This window comes from Ornithorhynchus anatinus, chromosome 1 (genome assembly GCF_004115215.2).
Source record: "Ornithorhynchus anatinus isolate Pmale09 chromosome 1, mOrnAna1.pri.v4, whole genome shotgun sequence".
In the NCBI taxonomy this organism is placed as follows: Eukaryota; Metazoa; Chordata; class Mammalia; order Monotremata; family Ornithorhynchidae; genus Ornithorhynchus; species Ornithorhynchus anatinus.
This window is the reverse complement of record NC_041728.1, coordinates 23,930,375-23,943,100: the sequence shown is the minus strand read 5'-3', so window position 1 is coordinate 23,943,100 and position 12,726 is coordinate 23,930,375. Positions and strand designations below refer to the sequence as shown.

The window sequence follows — 12,726 nt, the reverse complement described above, 5'->3', positions numbered from 1 at the left end:
CCAAAATTGTGGTCCAGGGCTGCAGGGGTAGGGGGTTTGGGGGTGGTGGTGGTGGGGTATGCGTGTGTGAGATCATGCCCCTTCTTCACCTTTCCTGCTCCAGTTTTGAGGTGGTGATAGTATTTATTGACTGCCCACTTGGTGCACGTCCTTGTGGTAGGAATTTAGGAAGTTCAAACTCAAGCAGTGACACCTGACACCCAAAATGATCTTATAGTCTTATGAAGGTGACAAACAGAAATATTTACACGAATCAATCAGTGGGTATTAATTGAGTGTTTATTGTGTGCAGACCACAATAATAATTATAGCAATTGCTAAGTGCTTACTATGTGCCAAACACTGTTCTAAACTCTGGGGTAGATACAAGGTAATCAGGTTGTCCCACAGGGGGCTTCCCAGTCTTCATCCCCATTTTATAGATGAGGGAACTGAGGCATAGAGAAGTTAGATGGCTTGCCCAAGGTCAAGGTCACACACCAGACAAGTGGCAGAGCTAGGATTAGAACCCAAATCCTCTGACTCCCAAGCCTGTGCTCTTTTTCCACTAAGCCATGCTTCTGCTTCTAAGTGCTTGGGAGAATACAACAGAGTTGGTAGTTACAGTCTATGGTGGGGGAGAAATATAAGGCATATACAAAAGTGCTAAGGATGGGTTTAAATTAAGTTCATTGAAAGCACAGTTTGCCTGGGTTTATATGGCTTAGGATACTGGGAAATTGGGGAAGGTCTTTTGATGATGCTGCTACTCTGGGATTTCTGGTGGAGCCCCTACCTCTGTCTCTCCCAGTTGTTTGACAGCAGGTAAGATCATCTGGCTCTGTGAGGCCCTAAATTGTTCACACTATGAAAAATGGAACCTAGATTTTTCCACCTAGAAGTGACAAGATGCATGTGCTCTCCTTCCCTCCCCTCTTTCTTCTCCTCAATGCTGAAATTAATTCAGGTAGTTCTATTCTCATTTCCGCTTGTTCTATTTAATAATACAGGCTTACCTTGGGTTACATTCACCCCAGGTATACAATCTATAGTATTTGATGTCTTACCCCTCACATTCTCCTGACTGGCCCCATCATTCTGGCCGATCATCATAGGTAAGTATATCCATCTTTGGGCTGAGATTAAGCATTCAGCAATGAATGGATCTGGAGGAAGCAGTGCCCACCATTTGAATCAGATTTTCAGAGTATTGAAGAGACCGCCTAAGCAGATAACCAGAGAAATTGCTCAGCTGGAAAGACAGTTACATTTAGAAATGGATGAGGCAGATATTAAGTCAACTGTGTCTCCTTCAAAGGAATCTAACAAGGTTCTCTTTGAACTTCAGCTACCCAGTGTATCATTGTATGATGCCTAAACAGATCTTGGATGAAGGTGTCGTATCCATTTTCAAGAGAGCAAACTACTTTCATATAAATTTGATTGAAGAAAAAGATCCCTAACGGAGATGGTTCAGAGGTTCAGAGGTTCATTCATTGTCATATTTACTGAGCACTTACTACGTGGAGAGCACTGCACTAAGTTGGGAGAGTACAATACAACAATTAGTGGACGTGTTCCCTGTCCTTAACAAGCTTACAGTTTAGAGGAAAATGATGTTTAGTGTAAACTGGATAAATTCTATGCTAAAATAGAAAAAACACCTCCTGTAAAGGCTCACAGTCATAGTACAACTCATTTAATATTTTGCTGTCATGCTTTTTCATTAGAGTATATTACATATAGTGTAATTCCATGTTACTTTTCTAGAGGTTCTAGTTTGGACCTTGACTTGTAACACATGCCTCAGTTGGAAAATGTACCCCAAAGAACAAACCCATTTTCAAGAAACTTAAATATATGATATCTTGCAGAATGCATGCATTAAATTGCTAATTTTATAAATACTTTGTCATTTTCAGCCTTTTAAAAGTGAGACTTGTCAGTAAATGAAGAACAGTAGTCTGTCTAGAAATGAGTTTGCCATGCCTGCACTTGGAAGAACTATTGCTGTCTTTGGACACAGTTAGTAGGCCTTTCTGAAAGGGGTCTGTTCTTGGACAACCTGTCCTCCCAGTGGCTGAGACTATAGAGAGAGAGAGAGCAAGGTTTATGGGGCAGCAGAGGAGGGTTGACTTTACTTTGCCAGTTAACTATACAAGGTAATTCTTTCATATTCTGGTTTTTATTTTTCTCTAACCCATATTTTAACTGCTCTTCAAAGGTATTTTTCAACCTCCTCTAGGGTCCGCATAGATTATTTTGTGTATATAGTCTTTTTCCAGCCTTTTCCTAACCAGTGTTTGCAGTTTCTAGGTTTCATTTTCTAAATTTCTTAAGACTGTTCCGTGAGGACAAAATGCTTTAAAATTAATTGTATGTGATTACTCTTTCAGGGTCCCTCCCAGATACAATTCCTGTCATAGGTCTTGATCACTAGTCAGAGTTAAATCTAGACCACCTTTCCAAGGGCATGTCTTTCAGGATTTTGCATAAAATCTCTGAAAGCAGCTACCTAAGTAAAAATAAAATCAAAAGCAGATTAGTTTTGAGTCTAGTGGACTCTCACACTTCTGAGACAAAAACTGACTTAATAAAGTGAAATCTAGAATTTTTTTTCCCCCCTAAACAGAACATTTTCTCTTTCAGCTTGTAAACAATACTTTGAAAAGTACCCAGGAGATTATGACCTTCTTTGGGAAATTGAAGGGGCTGGGCACTGGTACCAGAGAACTTCAATCACTAATGCATTACAGAGGGAAACACTCAAAATTACAGGTAAGAAAGAATATTTTCAAATTGAGTTCATTGCTTTACCTCTTAAAAAGGAGTGATAATAGGTAGTGTATAGATATATTAAATTTTAGTCTGTAGTCTGTCATGAACAGTTATCAGTGATGAAGGGGTCCATCCATTGGCTGGAATTTTCTAGTCAGCCGCTAGCTGCCGCTTCTCATGCATCCTCATTTCATCACTTTCCTCCTCTTTCTCCTCCTCCTCCTGTTTGGCTCTTATCTTCATGACACACAGGCTTTCCTTGGGTTTTCCTTACAGTTTCCCTCTCTGTTTTACAATGCATTGGTAAGTCTGTTGGGCTATTTCTACATCCCCTCACCGCCACCCCCCCCCCCACCTCCCTCAACTGTTTAGGAGGGGTAGGATGTGGCTTGCCTGATGTCTATGTAAGAACGAAAACCACATCATTATTGGGCGAGACCAAAAGTCTATCTAGCCCAGTCTTCTGTATCCAGTATTGGCATAGAAAACTTGGAGAAACTCTGATGGTTGCTCTTGTTAATGATCGTGCTAATGTTTAGGAATATACCATCTAACATCCATAAAGTTCCCATTTGGATTATTTGTCCATGAACAACTCTAAATCCATCTTGAACCCGCTGATACCTTCTGTCTGCAGTTTTCTGTGAAAACAGTTTTTATGGGCTTGCCCCCTCTCCTGGGTGAAAAGTTTTATTAATGATAATAATGATGGAGTTTTTACAAGCTTATTTAAGCCAAGCTAATCAGGTCAGAAATAGACTACGAACTGCACATGAGACAGGAACTAAGTGGGAGGAAGAACAGATATTTAGTCCCCATTTTACAGAAGAGGAAACTAAGGCACAGGGGAGGTAAGTGACTTGCTCAAGTTTACCCGGTAGGTGAGTGGCAGAGCCGGGATTAGAACCCAGTTACAAACTTCGATGAGTATTCCCTTATCCTAATGCTGTGAAATTTGGCAAACAGTGCTTTGCTAACTCCTCACAGGTCCTTCATGATTTTATAAATATCAATCACGTTCCCACTCAATAAAGCTTTCAGTCCGTTCTCATAAGAAAGCTTTCCTCTTCCTCTGCTTATTTTGTTATCCCTTTGTTGTTCTCCCAGCCTAATTATGTTCCCTTTTTTAAGATGCAGTGACCAGAGCTATACACAGTATTCCAGATCTGAGCATACCATGGTTAGATTATGTAGGAACATTACCCTCTTGGGCCTGCTATCCCTCTCATGATGCTCAATGTTCACTTGCGCTTTTTGGCAGCCATTGCATTTTGGACCAGTAACTTTAAAGGATAGTCAAGAATGACTTGAATCTTTTTCCTCAGTAGTGACCAATAGTTCCAAGCCCATTTATATGTAATTGTAATTTGAATTATCTTTCACTAGTTGGTTGCCTTGTTGTTGATCACACTTTTCAGCCCACTCAATAGCTTTGTGACATCCTTGTTCAGTTTATCCCTGTCTTATGACATTTTGCTCCCTGGAAGAGCTTACTACATCAACTGAGATTTCAGTGGCTCTTACATGGGGACAGAGTCTTCACTGAAACTTGAATCTTTAAGTGCCTTCAAACAAGTCTGGTGGTAGAGACAGAAGGAGCAACAAAGACCTTCCTGGGCTGGAGGGAAGCAAGGTCTATTGAGGCATCCAAGAAGCCTCCCCTAGCAGGATGAACTGAGGGGTAACTTGGACCTTTCACCTCCACCTCTGCACCTCATTCTAATCTACAAACACACATGTAGGTGATAGGAGAGGAAAAAATGAGATGGCAAAGGGAATGTGGCAATTGAAAAGTACTAAAAAACAAAAGGTGGGGATGGAGGAATGCAGAGGATTCAAACTTAAAAAAACAGAACCAGATGTCAGTGTGCCAAAAGAGAAAATAAGGGAGTGAGCCAGAGAGTGGATTAATGGAAGATAACATGGGTTCTGAGGAAGAGAAATGAAGAAAAAGAAAATTCATGGAGAAGAAAAAAATGGGGGAATGTATAAGCAAAGAAAGCAGGAAGGGGTAGGGCAAGAAGCAGTGATCCATAGTAGTCTTAGAATGGAAAATTTAAGGGTTATTCACAGGTTCAGTGAACCCTAACTTTGAGGATGGGTATGGAGGCCATTAGACATTTTAATACTCCTCTCTTGTGTTCTTTGATGTCGCTTTTGGAGACGTATTTATCTGGGTGGATCACAGATCCAACCCAGTATGTCTTTTTGTACTGCAGTCTGGCACAAAACCCAAATATTTATACTAACATCTGCCCCCATTCAGACATGGTTATTGAACTCGGAAATTGAGACCACTAATAATCTGCAGACCTTATAAGGACCTGGGGTGAATTAAGTGCCTTGGGCATCTTCCCCATAAATCTCTCTTATGGATATGAAAACAGGAGGAAGAATCAGTAAGTAGGGTTATGTGGGATTCTAAATATTAGGTCATCAAAAAATGCTCAAGACTTCAGAACTTCCAGAGTAGTACCCCACCTTCTGAATCCTGATATCAAAAATCTAAATAGAAGCCTCAAAGTATCCCAGGAGTTCTGGTGGGTATCCTCCCCTTCCCCCATTACTTCTACTCCGTCACCTTTCATTGTGTCAAGGATCTAGATAAGATGAATGAAAAGTAGGATTCCCTTTCACCCCAGTTTTAGTCTTCGGGAAATAGTATAAAATTCCATCAAACTTCCATCTGGATATAGGGTGGAAAATGAATTTTAGAAATCCTTTTCAGTGATTTGTTCAAGAGTCTAGTGAAAAGAGACTTTTTTCACTATGTTCTGTTTGCAACCTCTTCCCTGGAACACGATAGTGCATTCTACCCAGATAAACACGTCGGATCAAGTTTCCCTAACTGTAAGCCCATCAAACGGCAGGGACTGTCTCTATCTGTTGCCGACTTGTTCATTCCAAGCGCTTAGTACAGTGCTCTGCACATAGTAAGCGCTCAATAAATACTATTGAATGAATGAATTCTACCAGCAATCTGTCCAAAATGCACAGTGAAAAGACTCATTGTGGAAGAAAAACTGAGTGTTTTTGTACAATTTGTACATAAAGAACATATGGTCTTTATATAGGTTTCAATATAAGTTGTGCTTGAGAGCATTGCTGTTTATTTTTGGAAACAGAATAAAGCGGTCTTATAAACAACAAGATATTACCTACTGAGTGGATTTCATTTTCTTTTGAATTCTTCTAAGAGCAGAGGCTTCTCAAAACGAGACTAATGAAGAATGTGTCACTGCAGCTACCCCGGCATATGAACTAGGAAGTGGGGATAACCAGCCTAGTGAAATGCAGCTAACTGTAGGTACCTTTGTGTGTGTCGTGTGTGTGTGGTGTGTATAAAAGTGTAGTTCTCTGATTTAAAAAAATTGATATCTATGTTTTAAACGTCTTAGGAAAATTTAAGGAAATTGTGATCTCATTAAATAAGAACAACGAATGAAACAGCTAAATATTTATGGCTGTTACTTTTTTTTTTGAATTTAAAATAATTTTTGCTGAAGAATTGCAGTTGGGTTCTTAAGTTGAAACTGCTAATACCACTAGAAAAAGAGCATTCTTGAAAATAAAGAATCTAATAAACTCTTCACCAGAGGTGACTGCCTTTCTCTTCTCTTTTTATTTTACTTTAAAAATTAGTGGGGACTAGATTTTTGGTGAAGAAGATAAGTGACACATCAGCCCTCATCATCTTAATTGCTCTGTTCCCTCTTCAAAAAGATTTTGGCCTGTGATTTTTGGGTAGAGAAACCCATTCAAAAACTAAAGTGGAAAGATTTGTGTGAAATCCAATCAATATTCTTAGATCAGCATTTCAGAAGTAACATTTTGAGAAGCTTTCAATTTCATTTTTCAGTCCAAATTTGTTTTTGGAATAAATGACTTACAACCTATGAAAACTTTGCTCAGCGATGCATTAACAATTGCATTATTATGTAACACCAAGATGACATTCCTAATCAAAATTCCTTTTATGGAAGCTCTACAGATGAAAGAGACTATATTAATGAGATCAGGCCAAGAATTATGATTTGAGTATGGTAAAAACTTGAGTCCTGGGCAGTTTCTATGACAGTTATGAGGTGAATGATTTGTCTAACCAATCTTGCATGAATATAGAACAAAGTATACTTGAACCCATTCCTCTAGAGTATTTTGCACTAACTTGAACAGCCAAAAATCTAATTTTCTACATCCAAAATGAATCTCCTTCCTATCCCCCTCTCTTAAAATTGAGAGGATTGCATTCTTGCAATAATGCTGGGCTAAAGAGAAATTATTACTGTGGAACTCTTCCATTCTGATATAGCCACTTTTTATCCAAAGAGACTTGTGTTGTCAGATCAGTCATTCATATTTTTTGAGCATTTACTTTGTACTTACTGGTAGACATGTTCCTTGGACCACACATACACTGAATCACTTAGAAGTGTTTGACACTCTTTCCCTTAATGGAATGTATCTAGGATCATTTACTGTGTTTTATTTGGGTTTGTTTTTGGGGGTGAAGATGGTGTCTATTTAAGATGCTCCAGGACAGCCATTTTTAAACAGATTCCTTTAAAGATGTCAGAAATGATTTAAACTTCTGTCGTGCTTAAAAACGATTCACCATTATTGAACATCTTTTGGTGAGTGGGGGAGGCATTCTTCAAAAAAATTGAGTTGTAATTCCAGCCCCTCTAGCGGGGCTGGGAAAAATCTATCTTTATAAACTAGTCATTTTTCATGGAAAAATTGCACCTCTCTAAATCTGGGAATGCTAGCAGCAGTCAAGAAACAAGCCTTTTTAAAACCTGACTTTGCCTCCGACTGATTTTTGTGACACTCTCAGGTGAATTGTGAAGTAGGACTGAGGATAATAATTTTAACTCATTGGGATACTTTGAGGAATAATCTTTATATAGCAGTTTTAAAATTAGTATATACTATAACCAGAGATTGAAAACACTTCTTAAATGTTTGTCTTTGTGATTTGACAGATATTTTTGTGGTCACAGCTACATTTACATTGACTATGAACAAATATGTAGGGCTCATTTCAACAATTAAAGAAAAAACCTCAGGAGTTTTAAGGGGAATCAATGATTTTGAAAAGGAAAAAAACATTTCTGCAAAATGATGTTAATTCCCAAGAGATCATTTTAGATGTTTGAAGAGACTTGAATATTAATCAGTACATAAAATTTGGATTTTTATCTTGTATTTTAGGTTGATTATCTGAAAGGCAAAGATGCCTTGCTTGCCCATGCAAGCACTTCTAGAGGTAAGAAATTTTGCTGTCAAATTTTGTAATATAATTCCTGAGTGTTTCTCGGCAGCTGGCAGGTATGTTTTTCCAGTCTGGCTTTAGAAGAACAGGGAAATAAGTGCAGTAAGAATGCAGAAATCACGATATGGACATTGTGTCTGCTGCCGTAGCATGCATGTCTCCTGCATTTCTGTGGCTGGTGGATTCGATGTGTTTTAATTTTATTCTTTAACAGTGTCGGATGTAACACCCGTTTCCACACGTACGCGAAGCAGTCACTTAAAGCGACCCAAGATAGGAAAGAAGTTTCAGGATTCAGAACCTAGTACTCCCCAAGATGAGGATGAGAATGTGCCCCAGACTTCATCTGCAGCTTCAGTGAGCAGGTAAGGTACATTTTATAGCATTTGGTGCTTGCTTGTTTGAACAAATGCTTTTCTGCTTAGGCGGTCTGTAATGATAAATCTGGTATTAAAGTGTTGAGTCACGGAGAAGTTAAAAGACTTGTCCAAGGTTCACATTCATTCAATCGTATTTATTAAGCACTTTCTGTGTGCAGAGCACTGTACTGTGTGCTTGGGGAAAGTACAGTACAACAGTAAACAGTGACAATCCCTGCCCACAATGAGTTCACAGTCTAGAGTTGGGGGAGACACATCAATACAAATAAGGAGACATCAATACAAATAAAATTATAGATATATACACAAGTGTTGTGGGGGTGGGGAGGTGGGGAGGAGAAAAGAGCAAAGGGAGGAAGTCAGAGCGATGCAGAAGGAGTGGGAGATGAGGAAAAGTGGGGCTTAGTTTGGGAAGGCCTCTTGAAGGAGATGGCCTTCAATAAAGCTTTGAAGGGGTGGGAGACTAATTGTCGGATTTGAGGGGAGAGGGCATTCCAGGCCAGAGGCAGGATGTGGGCCAGGGGTTGGTGACAAGACAGGTGTGACGAGGCACAGTGAAAAGGTTAGCACCAGAGGAGGGAAGAATGTGGGCTGGATTGTAGAAGGAGAGAAGCGAGGTGAGGTAGGAAGGGACAAGGTGATAGAGTGTTTTGAAGTGAGGAGTTTTTGATATGGAGGTGGATAGGCAATCACTGGAGATTTTTGAGTGGCAGAGGCAGGATTAGAATCCAGGTCCCATGATTTCCAGGCTCGTGTCTTCTACTAGACCATACTGCTTCTGTATCAGATGAATTTTGTTTAAATTGGAGCAGCAGATGTCTTGTGTAGTCATAAAAAGAATTCCTTAGTGGAGGTGGTCAATTCTTTTGGCTGACCATGAATAGCAGAGTCAGTCCGTCAATCATATTTATTGAACGATTACTGTGTAGAGCACGGTACTAATGCTTGGGAGAGTACAGTAAGACATGTTCCCTGCCCATAACAAGCTTACCATTTAGAGGGTGGTAAGTAGGTGATTTGAAAGGCAGAGGTTACTCCTTCCAGGCTCGAGGATGGCTGCAGATACATTCAGTAATCTCCACACACTGCTAATCTAGAAGTCGCAGTGAAGCAGAAGGTTGTTGCTAACTGCATCCTTAGTTAGCCTAAGGAAACTCTGTAGAATTTGGCTTGCAGATTTTATTTGCATTGTGTCTGCTATAAAGGGTGTCTGTGATGGGGAGAACACTGGCTTAGAGAAAGATTAGTTTCAGACTGCCTGGCTGCGTGGTCATTGTGTACTCTGGCTATAACTATGTAGATTGTATCTGCTTTGAGATTCCTGAATGGAAACCCCCTTAAATGTCACTGGGGTTTTTTTGTTGTTGTTTTCCCTTCAGCTGATAAAATAAAAACTGACCTGTGTCAATTTTGCATTGTCAGAAAATCAGTTCTTAATGTAGGTCTTTCCCTCTTTAAGCTTTTTATTCTAAGGATTTTGCTGAATTGTTGATATTTGCATTGCTATCTGATCATGTCACTGTAGACTAGCTATACACATCTATTAATGTGTTCATATCACTTTTTAAATATATTTGTTTCGCTCCATTTTTAATCTTGGGGAGCACGTTAATGCACATTATTTCCTATGGGAAACTATTCTTTAGCGCTTTTTTGCTTAACACTCCCTTTTTATGGATCCAATCTAGAACATATCTTGGAATCTAACAGTATATACTTGTACATAATTCAACACCGTCCAGTTCAGCCAGACACAAAATGTTGTTGCAACTCCCACTCCTTTCTTCCCTTCTTCTGAATCTCCTGTCCTTCTCCCACACCCCAGGAAAGCTAACACATTCATTCGTTCAGTCGCATTATTGAGCAGAGCACTGTACTAAGAACTTGGGAGAGTACAATACAACAATAAAGAAACATTCGCTGCCCAGAATGAGATTACAGTCTCAGCGGGAAGAGTTGGACATTAATATAAATAAGTACATTACAGATATGTACATAAGTGCTGTGGGACAGGGAGGGGAGAAGAACAAAGGGAGCAAGTCAGGGCGATGCATAAGGGTGCGGGAGAAGAGGTCAGGAGGGCTCAGTCAGGGAAGGCTTCTTGGAGGTGATGTGCCTTCAATAAGGCTTTGAAGGAGTGGGGAGAGGGGAAGAAATTGTTAGTTTTGAGGAGGGAGAGCGTTCCAGGCCAGAGTCAGTACATGGGCAAGGGGTGAGTGGCAAGGTACACGAGATCCAGGCATAGGAGAAGGTTAGCATTAGAGGAGTGAAGTATGCGGACTGGGTTGTAGTAGGAAAGTAGTGAGGTGAGGTTAGGAGGGGGCAAAGTGATCGAGTACTTTAAAGCCAATGGTGAGGAGTTTTTGTGTGATGCTGAAATGGATGGGCTATCACTGGAGTCTTTTGAGGAGTGTGGTGACATATCCTGAACGCTATTGTAGAAAAATGATCCGAGCAGCAGAGTGAAGTATGGACTGGAGTGGGGAGAGACAGAAGGCTGGGAGATCAGCAAGGAGGTTGATGTGAGTAATCCAGGCGGGAGAGGATGAGTGTATTAATACGGTATCAGTTTGGACACAAAAGGGCGGATTTTAGTTATGTTTGAAGGTAGAACCAACAGGATTTAGTGATATATTCAGTATGTGGGTGGAATGAGAGAGAGGAGACAAGGAAAACACTTGTGAGACAGGAAGGATGGAGGTGTTGTCTATGGAGATGGGAAAGTCACCAGGGAGGACAGGGTTTGTGACACAGAATGGGAGGCCGACTGCTTCAACAGGCTTTTCGAGGGCTCTTCAGATGTCAAAGGTTCTGGGACTCTTGTCCGAGGGCTGGGTTTCATAGAAGTGCAGCCTTTGTAACTGTGTTTCTTCGGAAGCTGTAGGAGTTAGATCACTTCTGCTGAAGACCTGTTCTTAAAGCAGGCTCAGTCAAGACACAGGTCCTAATGTTTGTTGGATGGAATTGTGTCCCGAGTGACAGGGACCATATCTAATTCCCACCCATGTATTTCCCAGGGCTTACAACAGTGCTCTGCCCACAGTAAGCACTTAGTAAATACCATTTCTACTGTTTCTGTTTCACGTTGTCAGAGCACGTGACAGGATGAGGCTACCTCTGTTTAAATTACTAGTGTTTGAGTTGATTTTAGAGGTGCCTAATTAAAAATGCCCTGAAATTTTGAAATGATACAACTAAATGTCTTTTGGCTCTTACTGAATGAGCAGAAATTACATCCTTTCCTATATAATAGAGGTTAATCACTCTAAGCTCATTGTGGTCAGGAAATGTGTCTGTTGTTCTGTACTCTCCCATGTGCTTAGTACAGTGCTTTGCACGTAGTAAGCACTCAATAAATACCACTGATTGATTAATCAGTAATATTTTACCTCAGTGTACTTAAGGAGCAAAAACTACTACAACTATACAGTACTTCAAAATTTCAGGGGAAAAATGGACCAAGGTTTTTTGAAGATTTTCTTCCTTACCCCGTGGCCACATTTTTCCAAACTAGAGTAGTGAAAGGAGCATGTAAACTTTTTTTGAAAACTTTTTAATAGATTGGAGTCCAACACATATACGTCTGAAAGCTCAGAAGAAGTAATTGAAGAACCTGAAGAAAATGTGATCGAATTTGAGGAAGAAACTGATGATAGAGAACAGTCAGATTTGGAGACACAAGGATTGTGTACATCACTCCCTGAAAAGCAGGATGACAAAGGGGTAAGAGACTGGCACAAATTAGGTGTCTAATTTTTAAGCATTTGCTTTGGATATTTTCCATTGATTATTTTGTAACTAGAAATTAACTTGTGCAGAATTTAAAATTGCTGTGTAAAAATGTAAGGCTTATTTAGAACTGAAACAACATGATATGGTGGGAAGTCCGTTATTTCTTAGAAACAGCATGGTCTAAGTAGAGAGAGCATGAGTCAGAAGGACCTGGGTGCTAATCCTAGCTCTGCCACTTGTCTGCTGTGTGACTTTGGGCATATCACTTAACTTCTCTGTGCCTCAGTTTCCTCATCTGTAAAATGGGGATTAAACTGTGAGCCCCATATGGGATAAGGACTGAGTCCAACTTGATTACCTTTTATCTAATCCAGCACTTAGAATAGTGCCTGGCACAAAGTAAGTGCTCAACAAATGCCATTAAAAAAAAAGGTCAGGCACAGTCCTTATCCCACAAGGAGCTCATAGTCTAAGATGCCCAAAAGATTGGAATTAATGCACTTTTGGGGGGGAAAAAACATTCTGTGAAGTTTTTATTTTTATTTTTTGCTTTTGGCAGGTAAATTTCATAGTTATTCATTC

The 12,726-nt window shown here is 40.0% G+C and overlaps 1 protein-coding gene across 2 annotated transcripts in view; it reads left to right on the top strand.

The window, feature by feature from the left end:
- The window catches only part of FAM169A (family with sequence similarity 169 member A), a 48,254-nt gene that overhangs the window by 28,850 nt on the left and 6,678 nt on the right, over positions 1 to 12,726 (top strand). For both annotated transcript variants that reach the window (XM_029064167.2, XM_029064177.2), the window contains 5 exons: positions 2,629 to 2,757; positions 5,960 to 6,060; positions 7,972 to 8,026; positions 8,247 to 8,397; positions 11,973 to 12,135. In XM_029064167.2, the coding sequence (XP_028920000.1) occupies positions 2,629 to 2,757; positions 5,960 to 6,060; positions 7,972 to 8,026; positions 8,247 to 8,397; positions 11,973 to 12,135 (599 nt within the window). The remainder of the gene's footprint in view (positions 1 to 2,628; positions 2,758 to 5,959; positions 6,061 to 7,971; positions 8,027 to 8,246; positions 8,398 to 11,972; positions 12,136 to 12,726) is intronic.